Here is a 16,873-nt window from a genome sequence, read left to right as displayed (position 1 = left end):
TAGCAGTCAACAGTGCAGTATAGTATCCGGCCCTTCGGCCCACCGCGACTGTGCTGTCCATGATGCAAATCTGAAGTTACCCTATCCTGCACCGTGGTCCATATCCCTCTATTCGCTGCCTGGTCATGTGTCTGCCTCCCTAAACACTGCTGCCATATCTGCCTCTACCACTTCGCTTGGAAGCGCGATCTAGGCATCTACCACACTTTTACCTGAAAAGACAACTTCCATCACACATCACCCCCCTCCCCACCTCGCTTTACCTCAGAGCTGTGCCCTCTAGAATTGACGTTTCCACTCTGGGGAAAAAGCTCTATTCTAGGCGGTTTATGCGCCACATAATTTCGTGCCGTGTGTCTAATTAAATCAAAAATGAAGCAGCATCTATTATACCGCCCTGGCCATGTCCTTTTCTCGATGCTTCCATCGGGCAGGAGCCGGGAAACCCAGGAGCAAAGTTCAACTGTAGCTTCTTCCACACTGCCGGTAGCTTCTGAAACCGACCTGTAAAACGTAACACTGATTTACAGTGTGGTTACGTTTATTCTGTTGTTTATTTTGCACACTTAAGTTGTGTATAATTTATTTTAATTTAAATGTATGCATTTATATTTGTTCTCGTTGTGTAATGCGGTGTGCTGCTACGGCAAAATGCGATCTTCACTGACATTTCTGTCCTGACCGCGGACTTGAAGCTGAACTTCCCATCCGCCTGTCTCTTCCAGCCTCTGTCCCCTCCTTCCACCACCTGTCCTTCGATCTCTGCTGTCCATATTCAATTCTATCCCATCCTCTCTCCCCATCTCCCTCCCCTCTTTCACTGCCCTTCCCCACCCGCCCCCCGCCCCCCGATGACTCCGCTGGGAGGGGCATCTCCAGGTGTCACCACTTCCTGGTGAAGGAGCGGCTGCCTCATGACTTACCGGGATCTGCTGGGGATTGGAACCGGGCCGTGCGGCCATCGACCGCAGAGACTGGCACTCCGCACTCGACTGTCTGACCAGGGTGGCCGAGCCCAACTCCAGGATCTGCTTCAACCTCGGCTGCGTCCGCCTGCACCTGGGAGACTTGTCGGGGCCCTCAAGGTTGGGGGCGGAGAGCGGCGGTGAAGGGGAAGAGGAGGGAGAGTTTGTAAAGCGTCGGAAAAAGTCGCTGATTCGTATTTCTCTCTGTAGTGCTCGTTTTATGCTCAATTATCCCTCCCCCGGGGTTTCCTTCCCCACCCAATCTACGACTCCGTCCCTTCATCCCCCCCCCCACTCCTCACAACTTTCGATTACCCCCTCTCTCCTCCATCTTACTGGTTTCCTCCTCCACAACCCTCTTCTTCTGGCTGTAATTTCTCTCTCTCTCTCATTCGCACTCTCTCATGTCTTTCTCGCTCACACACTCTCCCTCTATCTCTCGCTCTATATTCCCCATCTCTACCCCTCACCTCACTTCCCCTCTCTGTCCTCTACATCTCTCCCCTTCCCCTCCCCGTCTCTCTCTCCCTGGTCTCTCTCCTTCCCTCCTCGTCTCTCTCCCCTTCCCTTCCCCCACCTCACTCCCCTTACCCCACATCTCTCCCCTTCCCTTCCCTGTTCACCTCTCTCCGCTTCATTCATTTTTCTCTCCCCCCCCCCTCCACTTCTCCCTCCCCTCAACCCTGCCTCTAAGTTGATAAATTCCATTCTGAAGGATGTCACAGCAGGGCATCTGGAAATCAGTGGATGGGACAGTGAAAGTCAGAGAAGGCTGATCGTGATGCAATTTTACTGGGAGTTTTTCAGGATGTAACTAGCTTGACGTTGGTGGAATGGAAAATGCTGTCAGGTATAATTTGGAGGTTTTTTGAAGATACTAAAGTAAGTAATTGTGGGACACGAGGATGCAGATGAATTTCAGTTGTCAGCTGGAATGGTCCCTCCTATTTGATGATAATGTCAACCAGGTTTGATTTATCTGATGACTGAGGAGTCTGATTGTAGATGCTGGATTCTCAGCAGCGGGGGCACATAGTTGCTTTAAGGAGTGGGATTTGTTGCCTTGGCTGGTTTCTCTCTCCTCTGTCTGCTGTTGCTGTCCCACATCATTGTTGGACCATCATTAGGAAGCTTTAAAGCTCTCCGCTTCTTTCTGGACAACAAACCCAACCTGTTTCCCCTCCACTATCACTCTCCTCCGTCTGGTGGAACTGGTCTTCACTCTCAATAATTAGTCGTTTGGCTCCTCCCACTTACTTCAAACCATAGGTGTAGTCATGGACGCTTGCATGGGTCCCATCTGTGCCTGGGTTTTTGTCGGCTACGTGGAACAGCTTATGTTGAGCTCATCAACTTCATCAACTTTTCCTCTGCCTTCCACCTTGCCCTCAAATTTACTTGGCCCATTTCCGACACCTCCTCCCCTTTCTTGATCTCTCTGCCTCTGTCTGGAGACAGTATATCTACTGATATCTTTTATAAATCTACTGATTCACACAGCCACCTGGATTAAACCTCTTTCTACCCTGTCACTTGTAAAAATGCCAACCCCTTCTCTCAATTCCTCTGTCTTTGCTGCATCTGCTCTCAGGATGAGGCTTTTCTCTCCAGGACTAATGAGATGTACTCCTTCTTCAAAGAAAGGGCTTTCCTTCCTCCACCATCAATGCTACCCTCACCCGCAGCTCTTCCCTTTCATGTACGTCTGCCCTCAACCCTTCCTTCTGCCACCTCACCAGGGATAGGGTTCCTCTTGTTCTCACCTCCACTGCATCTTGCGCATAACTCTCCATAACCTCTACCATCTCTAACAGGATGTCACCACCAAGCATGTCTTTCCCTCCTCCTCAACTTTCTGCTTTCCGCAGGGATCACTCCCTATGCTACCCCCTTGTCCATCCATCCCTCCCTCCTGGTTCCTGGTACTTATCCTTACAAGCAGAACAAGTGCCATACCTGCCCCTACACCTCCTCCCTCAACAGCATTCAGGGCCCCAAACAGTCTTTTCCAGGTGAGGCGACACTTCACCTGTGAGTCTATTCGGGTCATCGACTGTATCCAGGACTCCTGGTGTGGCGTCCTGTATATCAGTGAGACCTGACGTAGATTGGGAGACTGCATCACCGAGCACCTATGCTCCAACCGCCAGAAAAAGCTGGATCTCCCAGTGGCCACCCATTTCAATTTCTACTTCCTGTTCCCATTCAACGCCAGTCCATGGCCTCCTTTACTGCCACGATGAGATCACAATCAGGTTGGAGGAGCAACACCGTCTGGGTAGCCTCCAACGTGATGGCATGAACATTGATTTCTCGAACATCTGGTAATTGCCCCCCCCCTTCACCTTTCCCTCATCTAAGTTTCCCCTCTCCCACCTTATCTCCTTACCTTCCCATCACCTCCCTCTGGTGCTCCTCTCCCTTCCCTTTCTTCCATGGCCTTCTGTCTCCTCACCTATCAGATTCTCCAACCTCCAGCCTTTTACCTCTTACACTAATCAACTTCCCAGCTCGTTACTTCACCCCACCCCCTCTCCAGGTTTCACCTATCGCCTACCACCTTGCACTTCTTCCTCTCCTCCCCCCACCTTCATGCTCTTACTTGTCATCTTTTATTCCAGTCCTGATGAAGGGTCTCAACCCAAAATATCGACTGTTTACTCTTTTCCATAGATGCTGCCTGGCCTGCTGAGTTCCTCCAGCATTTTGTGGCCGTGGCTTTGGATTTCCAGCATGTGCAGATTTTCTTCTTGTTGTTGGACCACAGAGTTTTTTGCACCTTGAAGGACCGGGTGTTGCTGAGCACTAAACCCCTGGACAGTGCTTTTGATGCCTTCACACTGGAGTGGAGAGCAGCTTTGAGCTTGTCTCAGTACTGATTCTTATGGTCGTTGTTTGAACATTGGCCAGTGGAGAGCTGTGAGAAAAGAATCTGATGAGGAAGACAGTTCTTGGGAATCTGAGCACAGTGACCTGCCCGTCAAAACTTATCCCTGCGGTGTGAGTCTCCAGCATTGGTTGATGCAGGTTTATGAGGGGCACGTGTTGGTTTGGTGCTGTCCAGGATTCAGCCCAATCACAGGGTGGTGGAAGAATTTTGGCAGAGGAGATCGAGCACATTTCATGACTATATGAGGGGGTCAATGCAGTAGATCTATAAGCCAGGACCTTTGACTTTTGAAGGCTTCTGTATTCAAAGACACACTGTGCTGATATTGAGCGTACCCGTTTGGGAGCAATAAGCTTTGGTGAAGACTTTACGTCTCATCTGCTATGAGTACTGGATATTCTTAATGCAATTCATTTTTTTCTCTTTATATTTATTTGTCATGTATTTCATCATACTGCTGCAGTAAAGTTAACAAATTTCATGACTTATATTAAATCTGATTATGATGCTGATTTGCCTGTGTTACAATCCCATATCCACTTACTGTTCTCCTATCCTAGTACCTGTCCAAATGACTTTTCAACACTGTAATTTTATTTGCCTCTCCTACATCCTTGTAGCTTGTTCCATTTACTTACCACCCTCTGTGTGGTGCCCTCTCTGTGCCTTTGGGTTAAGACTATCCAAACCTGTGCAAAGAAGCCTGACCATCCTGGCTGTCTCTGCTCCTCGTGATTTGATAAAGGTCAGCCCTCAGCCTCCTACGTTAAACCTAGCCTATCCGATCTCTACTCTTAAGCAGAGTCCTCCGTTCCAATGGTGAATTAATTTCTGCACCTTTAATGCCATCTCATAACTGCTGTCACGCAGTGACCAGCTGCAGGCGCGGTCTGACCAACACGTGTCCAGTTGCCATGAGACAGCCCAACTTTTGCTCTCATTGCTTTTACCTCAAACATGCCAAATGCTTTCTCCATTACCCTATTCATCTGTGTAATCACTTAAGAGAGCTAGAAAGCTGCACTTCCATTTCAGGGCTCCCCTGTACATCAACACCCTTGTGATCATGGTCCCTTTTTAATGTCCTGTTCGTATTTGATGTCCCCAAAACGCATGACCTCACACTTGTCTGCTACCACTCCACACAGCTTTTTAACTGATCTTTGCCCCTCTCTATCTTTTCAGAACCTTCTTTGCTATTTGCTACTCTACCAACTTCTGTGTCACGAAGTCACTAATCAGTCCACCTACAGTGCAACATTCCTTTCTAAGTCATTTATACATATGGCAAACAGGAAAGGACCCAGAAATGATCGCTGTTGGACACCACTGGTTACAGACTTCTAGTCTGATAAACACCCAGTTGGCACTACCCTCTGCCTCCTGTCGATAAGCCAGTTTTGAATTCAGTTTAGCAACATATCCTGAAACCCATCTTCCCAAGCAGCCGAGATTGAAGGACTTTGTTAAAAGCTTTGATAAAGTCCATGTAAAACATACTTATCACTTGCTTTCATCTATTTTCTTTGTTACCTCCTCAAAAAACTCAGTCAGATTTGTGTAACACAATTTCACTTGTACAAAACCCACGCTAACTCCTCCTAATCGGTCCCTGCCTTTCCAAGTGAACATAAGTCCTGTCCCTAGAAATTTTTCCCAGTAGTTTTCCCTAGTATTGATGTAAAGGTCACTGGCAAGTAGATTCCTGGCGCTCTTTTAAAATCAAAGGGATAACATTAACTACCCTTCAGTCTTCAGGTACTTTACCCATGGCTAACAAAGAGGCAAAAATCTCCAACACAACCCCCAAATCTCTTCTCTCAGCATCATGGGATAGATTGCAGTATGCCCTGAGGATTTATCCACCCTAATGTGTGCCAGAATCACGTATTTCCCCCTTCCTGATGCAGACCTGTTCCAACTATAAGTGAACCTCTTCCCTAACTCACCGACCTTTACATCCTTCTCCTTGCTGACAATAAGTATTTGTTTAAGTCCCATTAACATCTCCTCACTGCACAGTGTCGCATTCAGCACAGAGGCAGCCCCTTTGGCCAGCTGGTCCAGGCTGCCTGCAATACCCAGTTGCCCGTGCTTGGCCCACAACACTTCAGGCCTTGTCCACCATATCTATCCAAACATATCTTAAATGTTGCAATTGTACCCACCTTGACCACTTCCTCTGGCAGCTAATAGTTTACCCCCTTGGTCCCTGAAGGGAGCTCCTATTTTCCCTGGTTACCTTTTGGCTTCTAAAATACCTATAAATGGCTTTGAGATTCTCCTAACTCCTCTGTTGAAAGCAGCCAACTGACTCCATGTATGGCCTAACCACCTAGTCTACATGGATAATGTGAATAGAGGTGCTTGCTACTGTTATATAGAGTTCTGGTGAGATTGTATCTGGATTATTGTGCAGAAGGCTGGTCTCACCCAACCTCAGCGGAAAAAGCCTGCTTGCATTCACCTTATCTATACCCTTCATAATTTTGTATACCTTTATCTCCTTCTACCTTAGGCCACAGACTTATCAATCACCCCAATGACTTATTAACATCAAACTTTCTGCATAATCACTCAAAGAGTTGAACTGCACGTGCATGTAACAAGAGCTGTATAACTCATCTCCTTCTACCTTAGGCCACGAACGTATCAATCACCCCTGCTATGGACACTTTCTGGAGGTCCAAGATCCGTATGCTCCACGACCGCTGGACTAAGTGTGTAAATGTAGGAGGGGACTATGTTGAAAAATAAATGTGCTAGGTTTTCTAAAATTGACTCCTTCTACCTTAGGCCATAAACTTATCAATCACCCCTCCTACTGGCCTTGACGTCTTCTGTGCAAGTTCTCCATGGCCTCCAACTCCCCAGTCTTTCAATAATGTATAGTACCTACGTGCTTCTCAAATACATCCAATGATTTACCCTCCACAACTCTGGGGTGGAGATTCCAAATATTCACCATTGTGAGAAGACATTTCTGTACATAGCTGCTTTAAGCGGCCCGTCCCATAATTGAAACTGTGACCCCTCCTTTGAAGTTCTCCCACTGGTGAAAACATCTCAGCATCTACTCTGTCAAGCCCCTTGGAATACTCAGTGTCTCTTAAGGCCGCCCCTCTGTCTTCTAAACTCCAAGGAATGTAGGGCCTCTCGTGATCATTCAGCCCTCTCATTTCCAAGGAATAGCTTGGTGCGATGCCTTCAATGCTGCCTTATCCATTTGTAGAAGTGGGAAGAAACAGGATTAGCAGCATTTGTTTTTCTTGCAACCAAGGAGGTTGGGGGAAATGTTATGGAGATATAGAAAAATAATGAACATAGATGCAGTTGACACTAGGAAGCTTTTCCACAGAGCAAAGATTTTGGTTAAATGATATATTCAGAGGGCATCTGAGGAAGGACTCTCTCACCCAGAGGGTGATTAGAATCTGGGCCTCTGCATAAGAGGGTGATGAAAGCAGGTATTCTTCCAACCTTTAAGGATCTGGATGAGTGTTGAACCACAAGGCATAGAAGGCTATAGACCATGTGCTGGTGAATGGGATTAGTATGGATGGGTACTCAAAGCTCAGCATAGATTATTCCATGGGGTGAAGAATCAGAGAGTGGTGATGTTATGAGTTTTTGGTAGAAAATTAGAGAAAGGCAACTGCCTATGGAGAACTATTGCAGGAGTTTAGGGAGATTAGAGGCAAGAGAGAGATCTGGAATGGAGAGGGTGGGGTGATTGCATGGTTGGGTGAGATGACTTGTGAAGAGTATAATATAGAGCAGAGGGCTTGTGTCTACTTGGTGAGGGGGCAGGGAAGAAAATGGGTAGGCATGGCTTGATGGTGATTGGAACAAAGGATTGGAGACATGGAGAAGGGTGCGAGGACATGGGGGCATAACAGGTGTGAGATTGGGAAAGCTGGAGACAGAAAGGATACATTACTCAGTGACATTCTAAGTAGGTGATGTAACATGGTGGCATGGGTTAGGGGAGAGCACCGCAGGGGAGAGTGAGGCAGAAACAAGTTCAAGTTTATTGTCATTCAATCATACACATGTATACCGCCAAATGAAACAATGATCCTCCGGACCAAGGTGCACAATACAATACATAAAACTCATACACATAACATATAAAAGTAATATTACCACAAGTAATTCAACAAATAATGAGGCGCATTTATGACACAAGTTAAAAAGTAAACGGTGTAATGCTACTAGTGCTTCACGCATGATGAGACCTGGGTGGTGGCAGGGAGATCAGTAGTCTCACGGACGGGGAAAGAAGCTGCTTCCTATCCTAACAGTTTTTGTCCTAATGCTACACTACCTCCTGTTTGACAGTAGGGCATCAAAGAGATTTTTGGACAGGTGGGAGGGATCACTGACAATGCTAAGGCCCTGTGTGTCCCGGATAAGCATCTCTGATGGGTGGACGAGAGACCCTGATGATCCTCTCAGCAACCTTCACAATCCTTTGTCGGGTCCTGTGGTCAGATACCTTACAATTCCCGTACCAGATGGTAATGCAGCTGCTCACGACACTCTTGATGGTGCTGGTGTAAAAAATTGGTTTGAATGGGAGAGGAGTGAAGCCTCACTCACCTCAATTTCCTCAGGAGGTGGAAAAACTCTGCTGTGCTCTCTTGACCAAAGATGTGGTGTTCAGGGACCAAGTGTTAGGTGCACTCTCAGACACCTGTGCTCCAAACTCTCTTCACAGTGTATGTGCAGTGAGGTATGGTCAGCCTGAACCTTGCTAAAGTCCAAAGTCATCACTTGTCCACAGAGATGCTTGCACCATCCACCAGCAGCTCTACCCTCTCTGTATGCCGCCTCGTCATTGTTGTTGATTAGGCTAACCACTGTTATGTCATCGGGGAGCTTGATGATTCATTTTGAACTGGATCTATCAGTATAGTCATGTTTCGACATCGTGAACAGCAGTGGGCGGAGCACACAGACCTGGTGCTCAGCGTGATGGAGCTGGAGATGTTTCTGCCAACATGGACTGTCTATGGCCTTTCTTTCAAAAAGTTAGGGATCCATTTACAGGGAGAAGTTTTGAGATCCAGTGAGGACAGTTTACCCACCAGCTTCTGAGGGAAGATGGCATTAAATGCCAATCTGAAGTCGATAAACAGCATCCTGGCATTATGAGGCTCCATTTCCAGGTGGAACAGGACGGAGTGGAGTGCAGAAACTGTGGCTTCATTAGTGGACCAATCTGAGTGATAAATGAACTGGAAAAGGTCCAGTGTAGCAGGAAGATGGAATTCAATGTGATCCATAACCAGCTGCTCAAAGCATTTCCCCTTTGGTGAGATCAGTGCCACTAGATGGAAGGTTACTGTTGCCGTGTTGGGCACCTGGATTCCCAATTGGATAGTGGACTATTCCAGACAGGTGTTAAAGATGTCTGTTAGAACCTCTGTAACTGGCTGCATGAGGTGCATTGGGAAATATGTAAGAAAGAGGTGGTGATCAAGAGGGTGCAGGTGAATGGTGTGAAATGGGAGGGAGAGGGTAGCAGTGAGATGTTAGGAAATGAGTGAGTGGTTGTGGGGACTTTGTAGGAGTGAAGAGGCATGGTCATTGGCACAAGGAGGTGGGTTTAAGGAGTACAGGGTGAGACTTTGGTCTTGTACCATAAGAGCTGAAACTGATCTATGGATTATAACCATTGTGATGATTTTACATCCACTGGCTAACATTTTTGCTGTTTCCCTGCAGGCTTTTGACCTAACCATAGCCAAAGATGAGCGACTGGCAATCTGCTTCTTCCAGAGAGGTGTGGTTTATCTGCGACTGAACATGTAAGAAAATACCTCTGGCAGGCATTGGGCTGCTGAGATTGTCGTGGAAGTTAGAAGGAGATGGTGCTCCTCAGTTTTCTCTTGTCCTAACGCTGGCACTGGGGTAGTGTGTAGGGTGATTTCCACCACCTGTACATTGAACTGGACTGGTGTTGTTGGTTCAGAGACTGAGGTGGGGGGTTAGAAAGGGGATGTGAGTAGCAGACATTTGGATAGGCAAATTTATGGGAGATGGGTGTGGGGGAGGGGTTGTGAAGAGAACAACGGAATAGTCAAAGTCTAGAAGTGGTAGAGATGTGCATGAGGATTTCAGAGGTTGGTGTGGCAACTAGAAACTCAAGGTCATATATGGTTCAGCATTTAACAGTATCCCCCAGAGAGAGATGATGTTGGTAACGAGAAACTGCTGAAATAATATTGGGGCCACACTCTATGTCATAGTCTCTGTCATCATTGTTATGACTGATAATTAGGTGCATATAAAAAGAATCAAAGCATCTCAAAAAGTTAAAAATAAAAACAATTAACAATGAATTTCTTTGAACATTCTTCCATTGTTAATTGGTTAAAAACGTAAATCTGAGGCAGAACAAACACAAATTGTTGACAGGCTGGCCCTTTCCCAGAATACCAACAACTTTCAAATGAATGGTGTGTGTGTGTGTGTGTGTGTGTGTGTGTGTGTGTGTGTGTGTGTGTGTGTGTGTGTGTGTGTGTGTGTGTGTGTGTGTGTGTGTGTGTGTGTGTGTGTGTGTGTGTGTGTGTGTGTGTGTGTGTGTGTGTGTGTGTGTGTATATGTACAGCTGGGGGGGGGGCAGGTGTGAAGTGTATTCATCCTTGTCTTGAAATCTTGCAGAGTGCCTCTGAACTCAATGATAAGATAGATAGGCACTTTACTGACCTCAAAGGAAATTACAGTGTCACAGTAGCATTATAATATTAGAAGAGAAGTAAGAAAGAATAAAAAACAAATTACCTCAAACAGTCTAACAGGAGGGGGTCATTGGTCGAGGGTAAGAATGATCTCATATAGTTGTCTTAGTACACCACATCCTGTGTACAACACTTCAGTGTGCAGGTGCTATCTGGAACACTTTAGGATGCACACTGCAGCCTGTCAGCAATTGTCTATTGCAGTTAGCCCTAAGCATGCTCTGCCTATAACAGCTTGAACAACACTAACATCTGTAGGTTTTTGCAAATAAAACAAAGTGAGGAGCCCGTAACACATTTTATGAAACTCCAAAACCTCAACACCAAAAATGCACTAAAATGCTTAAGCGAAAACGTCATCATGTAAGTGAAACCCCATCTCATGTTACCCTACCCCTGCAGAATCTTCTGTGGTGGAACAGTGCTCTGTATGTCAGGCACGCCGTACCAACCCTAGGAAAGTATGAAGGAATTTGAAAAGTGAAATGTTCGTTGCACCTTGAATCTGTACTTGAAATGTTTGATGTGACAGTGTACTGTATAGGGAGCCACACACCATACTCAACATGGGCAGTACCCGCTATACAAGTGTTTGGCTCCCTATATTTTAACATGGAATCCCTCCATCTCCCTGCATTTTGATTAGGAGTCATTCGTGATCCCCTTCCATTCATCTGGATTTACTCCCTTGCTCTTCGCTTGAGTCTGGAGTCACTCCTCTGTTCTATGAGTTATCTTTTTTGCATGTGCAGTCTCACCTTTCTTTTTGAACCTCAGGTTTGATGAGGCAGAGGGAGATTTTAGACATGCCCTGACCAACTTACGAGGTCATTCAGTGATCGACTACACCCAGCTTGGACTTAGACACAAACTGCACTCCTGGGAGGTAAAAGAACAACTGTATTTCACATGTAATTTTCTCTTTAACTTCCTTTTGATGGGCATGGGCTTGTTATAATTGGTAACAAATTGAAATGATCGGGTCCACTCTAGATGTAGCAGCCCAGATGTGGGATTTTCCTTGGGGACTCAAACAATATGTTTCCCGTAGAACAATGGGACTTGGGAATATTGATCCATAATTCCTTGGAAGTGGCATCACTGGTAGGCAGGGTTGTAAAGAGACCTTTTAAGCACATTGGCCTTCAAGGTCAAGTTCAGTTTATTGTCATTCAATTATACATTGCCAAATGAAACAACATACCTTAGGACCAAGGTACACAGCACAGTAAATATAACTCACGCACACAACACATGAACTAACATTGCCACAGACAATAAGGTGCATTTATGACACTAGTTTAAAAAGTAAACAGTATAATGATGAGATGCCTGCAATTTCCTTACCAGACATTGATGTAGCTGGGTAGGACACTCTTGATGGTGCTCCTGTAAAAATTGGTTCCAATGGAGGATGGGCTCACTCACCTCAATCTTCTCAGGAAGTGGAGATGCTGCTGTCCTTTCTTGACTAATGAGGTGGTGTTGAGGGACCAGGTGAGATCATCTGTCATGTACACTCCCAGAAACTTGGTGCTCCTGACTCTCTTCACAGAGGAGCCATTTATGTGCCAGCCTACACCTTCCTAAAGTCCATGATCATCTCTGTGGTGTTGACCACGTCAAGACTCAAATTATCATGCTTGCACCGTTCTACCAGCCCCTCTACCTTCTATCTTTCTCATCGTTGTCCTTGATGAGGTCAACCACTGTTGTGCCATCAGTGAACTTGATGATTTGGGTTGAAGTGGATCTACCAGTACAGTCACGCATCAGCGGTATGAACAGCAGTGGGTATTCCTAACTGGTCAATGGGCAGAGGCCCAGCAGACACTGGCAGCAGCTCCAGCAATGGGGGGGGGGGGGGGGGGGGGGGAGGGTGGTGGAGGATTGCTGGTGCTCAGTGTGATGGAACTAGAGCTGTTTCTGCCAACGTGGACTGTGGAGAAACTACTCCTTAAGCATATTGGGGGAAGTAGAAGATTAACGTTGCTATTGGGATGCATCATGATTTTTGGAATTATTTAGGTTAGCCTTTTAAAGAGAAATGGACTCCTTCTGTCACAGTGTACTCAATTCTCTACAACCCTCCCAGAAAATCACAGAATGCCCCATCATAATCTATTACCAGTTCATGAAAATGCAGGAATCCTCTTCTTTTATAACCAAATTCCAGAAATGTCCGTAACAGTAGAAAACTGCGGACTGAGAGTTGTGCCTGAGCATGTGGCTACAAGGTGAGGGTAAACTTGTTATTTTTCCACAGGTTCTATACAACATGGCTGTGGTTTACTGTAGACTCGGTCAATGGGCAGAGGCCCAGCAGACACTGGCAGATGCAGTGCGTATGAAACCCTTGGGCAGCAATGCTAAGCTGGACAGTGCACTTTCCAAGGTGAAGGTAAGTCGACCTGAGGATTTACTGATGAACAATGACCAGGGCGTTTGGGTGAAGGTAGTTGAATGTGCTGAGTGTGCACGTCAAGATGGATAAGGTGTGTGCACCAAGAATCGGGCTGAGAGTGGCAGCTCATGGTGAGATGTCGGGGAGGACAGAGTAGCTGTGATACTCAGGATGTGGGGACATGGTGAGAGGCTGAATCGGGGGCAATGTGAGTGGGGGTGAAGGGATAAGAGGCAGTGTAGAAATGAGTTGAGGAAGTGGTCTGGGCCAAGTCGTTCAGAGATGGTAGGATTGAAGATGTGCGAGAACAAAGAGAAGATCAAAAGGTGGACGTTGGAGGGAAGTTACAGTATGTGTGATGCAGGACCGCGAATCCAGGTGCTGTGTGGTCCGGAGCATCGGAGGAGGAGATGGAGAATAGATTTTGGAGTGGGAGGTTGCTTTAGGCAAGCATTGGAGGGGAGGGACAGGATGCACAAGAATGGTTGGAGTAACTCAGGCTGGATTTGTGTTTCAGGAGGATGGATGTGGTGATGCTCACACCATGACTCTGCTTACAAAGCACAGCTGTATTTCATGACCCAATGGAGGTCATCTACCTGCACAAGGGGCAAGTCACCTCCACCTCCTTGAGGCATGAGCGATATGTGGTACGGACAACTAGAGCTGAGGGAGGGTGGTGTTTCCAGAGAGGGCGGGGCTTGACACATCAAGGCTCCATAGTGAACTGGTCATTAGTGGAAAGTGCACACTTTTGCCCACAGACCGAGCGAGTTTTGAAATGCATCAGGAAAGTAGGCTCTCAGTCACACGTACAGACATGATTGCCAGAAAAGACAATCCTGAATCTGTCTAGTAATAAAGGTCCCATGTTATCCTCCATCCATTGTTGATCTTCTCAGTTTGTCCTTGAGGACAGGCCATGAACAAGGAAAACAGCTGGATGAACCCTGTATATCTAACCCATAAAAAACCTGTGTCTTTGCCTGCTGACTACATCAATTCAGTGCTTGTTAGGTGACTGCACTCAAGTGATGGAGAGTTGCTTCTTGTGGTGGAGCAGACAAAAGTTCAAAGCAAATTTAATATCAAAATATGTACTATATACATTACCGCGTACTCCCTTGCAATTCATTTTCTTGCAGGCACTTACAGGAACAAATAAAACCAGACATAGACAAAGACTGATAAACGACCAATATGGAAAAGAGGACAAACAGTGCAAATGAAAATAATACTGAGAACATGATTTGTAAAGAGTGCTTGAAAGTGAATCTATAGGTTGTAGAATCAGTTCAGAGTAATGGTGAGTGAAGTTATCCACACTGATTCAAGAGCCTGTTAGTTGTAGGATAATTGACTGGGCTGAGAAGTGGCAGGTGGAGTTCAACCCAGTTAATTGTGAAGTGGTTCGTTTTGGTAGGTCAAATATGATGGCAGAATATAGTATTAATGGTAAGACTTGACAGTGTGGAGGATCAGAGGGATCTTGGAGTCCGAGTCCATAGGATGCTCAAAACAGCTGTGCAGGTTGACTCTGTGGTTAAAAAGGCGTATGGTGTATTGGCCTTCATCAATCGTGGAATTGAATTGAGGAGCTGAGAGGTAATGTTACAGCTATATAGGTCCCTGCTCAGACCCCACTTGGAGTACTGTGCTCAGTTCTGGTCGCCTCACTACAGGAAGGATGTGGAAGCCATAGAAAGGGTGCAGAGGAGATTTACGAGGATATTGCCTGGATTGGGGAGCATGCCTTATGAGAATAGGTTGAGTGAACTTGGCCTTTTCTCCTTGGAGCGACAGAGGATGAGAGGTGACCTGATAGAAGTGTATAAGATGATGAGAGGCATTGATCATGTGGATAGTCAGGGGCTTTTTCCCCAGGGCTGAAATGGTTGCCACAAGAGGACACAGGTTTAAGGTGCTGGGGAGTAGGTACAGAGGAGATGTCAGGGGTAAGTTTTTTACTTAGAGAGTGGTGAGTGCGTGGAATGGGCTGCCGGCAACAGAGGCAGATATGATAGGGCCTTTTAAGCGACTTTTAGATAGGTACATGGAGCTTAGTAAAATAGAGGGCTATAGGTAAGCCTAGTAATTTCTGAGGTAGGGACATGTTTGGCACAACTTTATCGGCCAAACGGCCTGTATTGTGCTGTAGGTTTTATGTGTTTCTATGTTAATAACTGTTCTTGAACCTGGTGGTGTGGGACCCAAGGCTCCACTAGCCCCTGTCTGATGGTAGTAGTGAGAGGGGAGCATGGCCTCGATAGTGGGGGTCTTTGATGATGGATGCTGCTTTCTTGTGGCAGTGCTCCTTGTAAATGTGCTCAATGATGGGAAGGGTTTTGCCTGTGATGGTCTGGGCCGTATCCATCACCTCCTGATGACTTTTATGTTGCTGGGCATTGTTGCTTCCATACCAGGCCACGATACAGCCTTTTAGAATACTCTCTACTGTGCACCTATAGAAGTTTGTCAGTTTTTGGTGATGTGCTGAATCTATTAAAAACTGTTAAGAAAGTAGAGGTGCTGCCATGCCTTCTTTGCAATGACGCATACCTGCTGCTTCCTGAACAGATGCCCTGAAATGATAACCAAGCAACTTAAAGTTACTGACCCTCTCCATCTCTCTTCCCTAATGAGGACCTCCAGCTTCTGCCTCCTATAATCAATAATCAGCCCTTCAGTCTTGCTGACATTGAGTGAGAGGTTGTTGTGGCTCCATTCAACCAGTGGTGTTGTTAGCAAAGTTAAATATGGCATTGGAGTTGTACTTAGCCACACAATCATAGGGTATAGAGCGAGTAGAGCAGTGTGCTAAGCATGCAGCCTCGTGGTGCACGTGTGCTTATGGTGAGTGTGGAGGAGTCTCTACTGACTTGGGACGGTCAGTGAGGAAATCAGTAGGTGGTTATGTAGGATGTTTACAGGCAGCTCGGTGGATGGCTGAAGTGGCTCAGCTAGTGACTGCCCCTTCTTGCCATAAGCAATAATGGTTTATACCAGTTTGCCATTAGCGCGGGTACTGTTAGACTTCACCGGCATCACATTTGTTCATCGTGGTATTTCTGCCACTCCCTGAAACAGCGAGTCAGCAGTCGTACGGTGTGCTGAAGAGCGGCGGAAGTGCCACCTGCAATCATCACCCCCACCGTGGCGACTGCAGGAAGTGAATGTTTCCCATCGAGCAGTTTGGAAGGTTGACAGCAAAGTGATTTAAAGAATATGGATAGACAGGAATGTGGAGCTGAAGTTAATATCCAATCTTTTCTGATTGTATTAGAAAGCAAAGCATGCTTGTGGCCAATCCTTGCTACTAACTCTTCTGTCTTAACTCCATCCTAGAGGATTCTCCACTTGATCTCCAGCTGTCTTCCCTAGTCAGTATTGCTGTTGCATCTCCTTTTCACTTTTTCTGACCACCTGCTACCCCAAAACGTTGAATGCCCAGTCCAGTCCTTTACGCAGTAGTAAGAATGATCCAGTGATTACTACATGCAAGATCATATCTTTCCACTTCCTCCCTGTTATCTGAAAACAGTTTGTAGTTTCACAACTCTTTTCAATATTCATTGGTTCTGACTTTTGGCTCCTTTGTACCGAATGTCCTGATGAAGGGTTTCGACCTGAAGTGACAACAATTCTTTTCCTCCCCCAGATGCTGTTCAACCTGCTAATTCTTCGAGCAGATTGCTCAGTGCTCCAGATTCCAGCACCTGCATTCCCTTGTCTCTCTTTTAAACTCTGACACCTGGGAGATGATTCCCCATGGAAGACCCATGTTGGTGGCTAGAGAAACACCCATCTGTCTCCCAACCAATGGGATCTCTGTGAATTCTGCATTCATCTCTTGCTGCAGTCCCCCTTG

The 16,873-nt window shown here is 46.3% G+C and overlaps 1 protein-coding gene across 1 annotated transcript in view; it reads left to right on the top strand.

Annotated features, from left to right (window-relative positions):
* The first annotated feature begins 914 nt into the window (after positions 1-914).
* The window catches only part of LOC140730972 (NADPH oxidase activator 1-like), a 53,921-nt gene continuing 37,962 nt past the window's right edge, over positions 915-16,873 (top strand). Inside the window, 6 exon segments of the mRNA XM_073052097.1 lie at positions 915-930; positions 933-953; positions 956-1,076; positions 9,576-9,668; positions 11,379-11,487; positions 12,868-13,002. Coding sequence (XP_072908198.1) covers positions 915-930; positions 933-953; positions 956-1,076; positions 9,576-9,668; positions 11,379-11,487; positions 12,868-13,002 — 495 coding nt within the window.

Source organism: Hemitrygon akajei, chromosome 7 (genome assembly GCF_048418815.1).
Source record: "Hemitrygon akajei chromosome 7, sHemAka1.3, whole genome shotgun sequence".
In the NCBI taxonomy this organism is placed as follows: domain Eukaryota; kingdom Metazoa; phylum Chordata; class Chondrichthyes; order Myliobatiformes; family Dasyatidae; genus Hemitrygon; species Hemitrygon akajei.
This window is presented reverse-complemented; position numbering and strand designations above follow the sequence as displayed.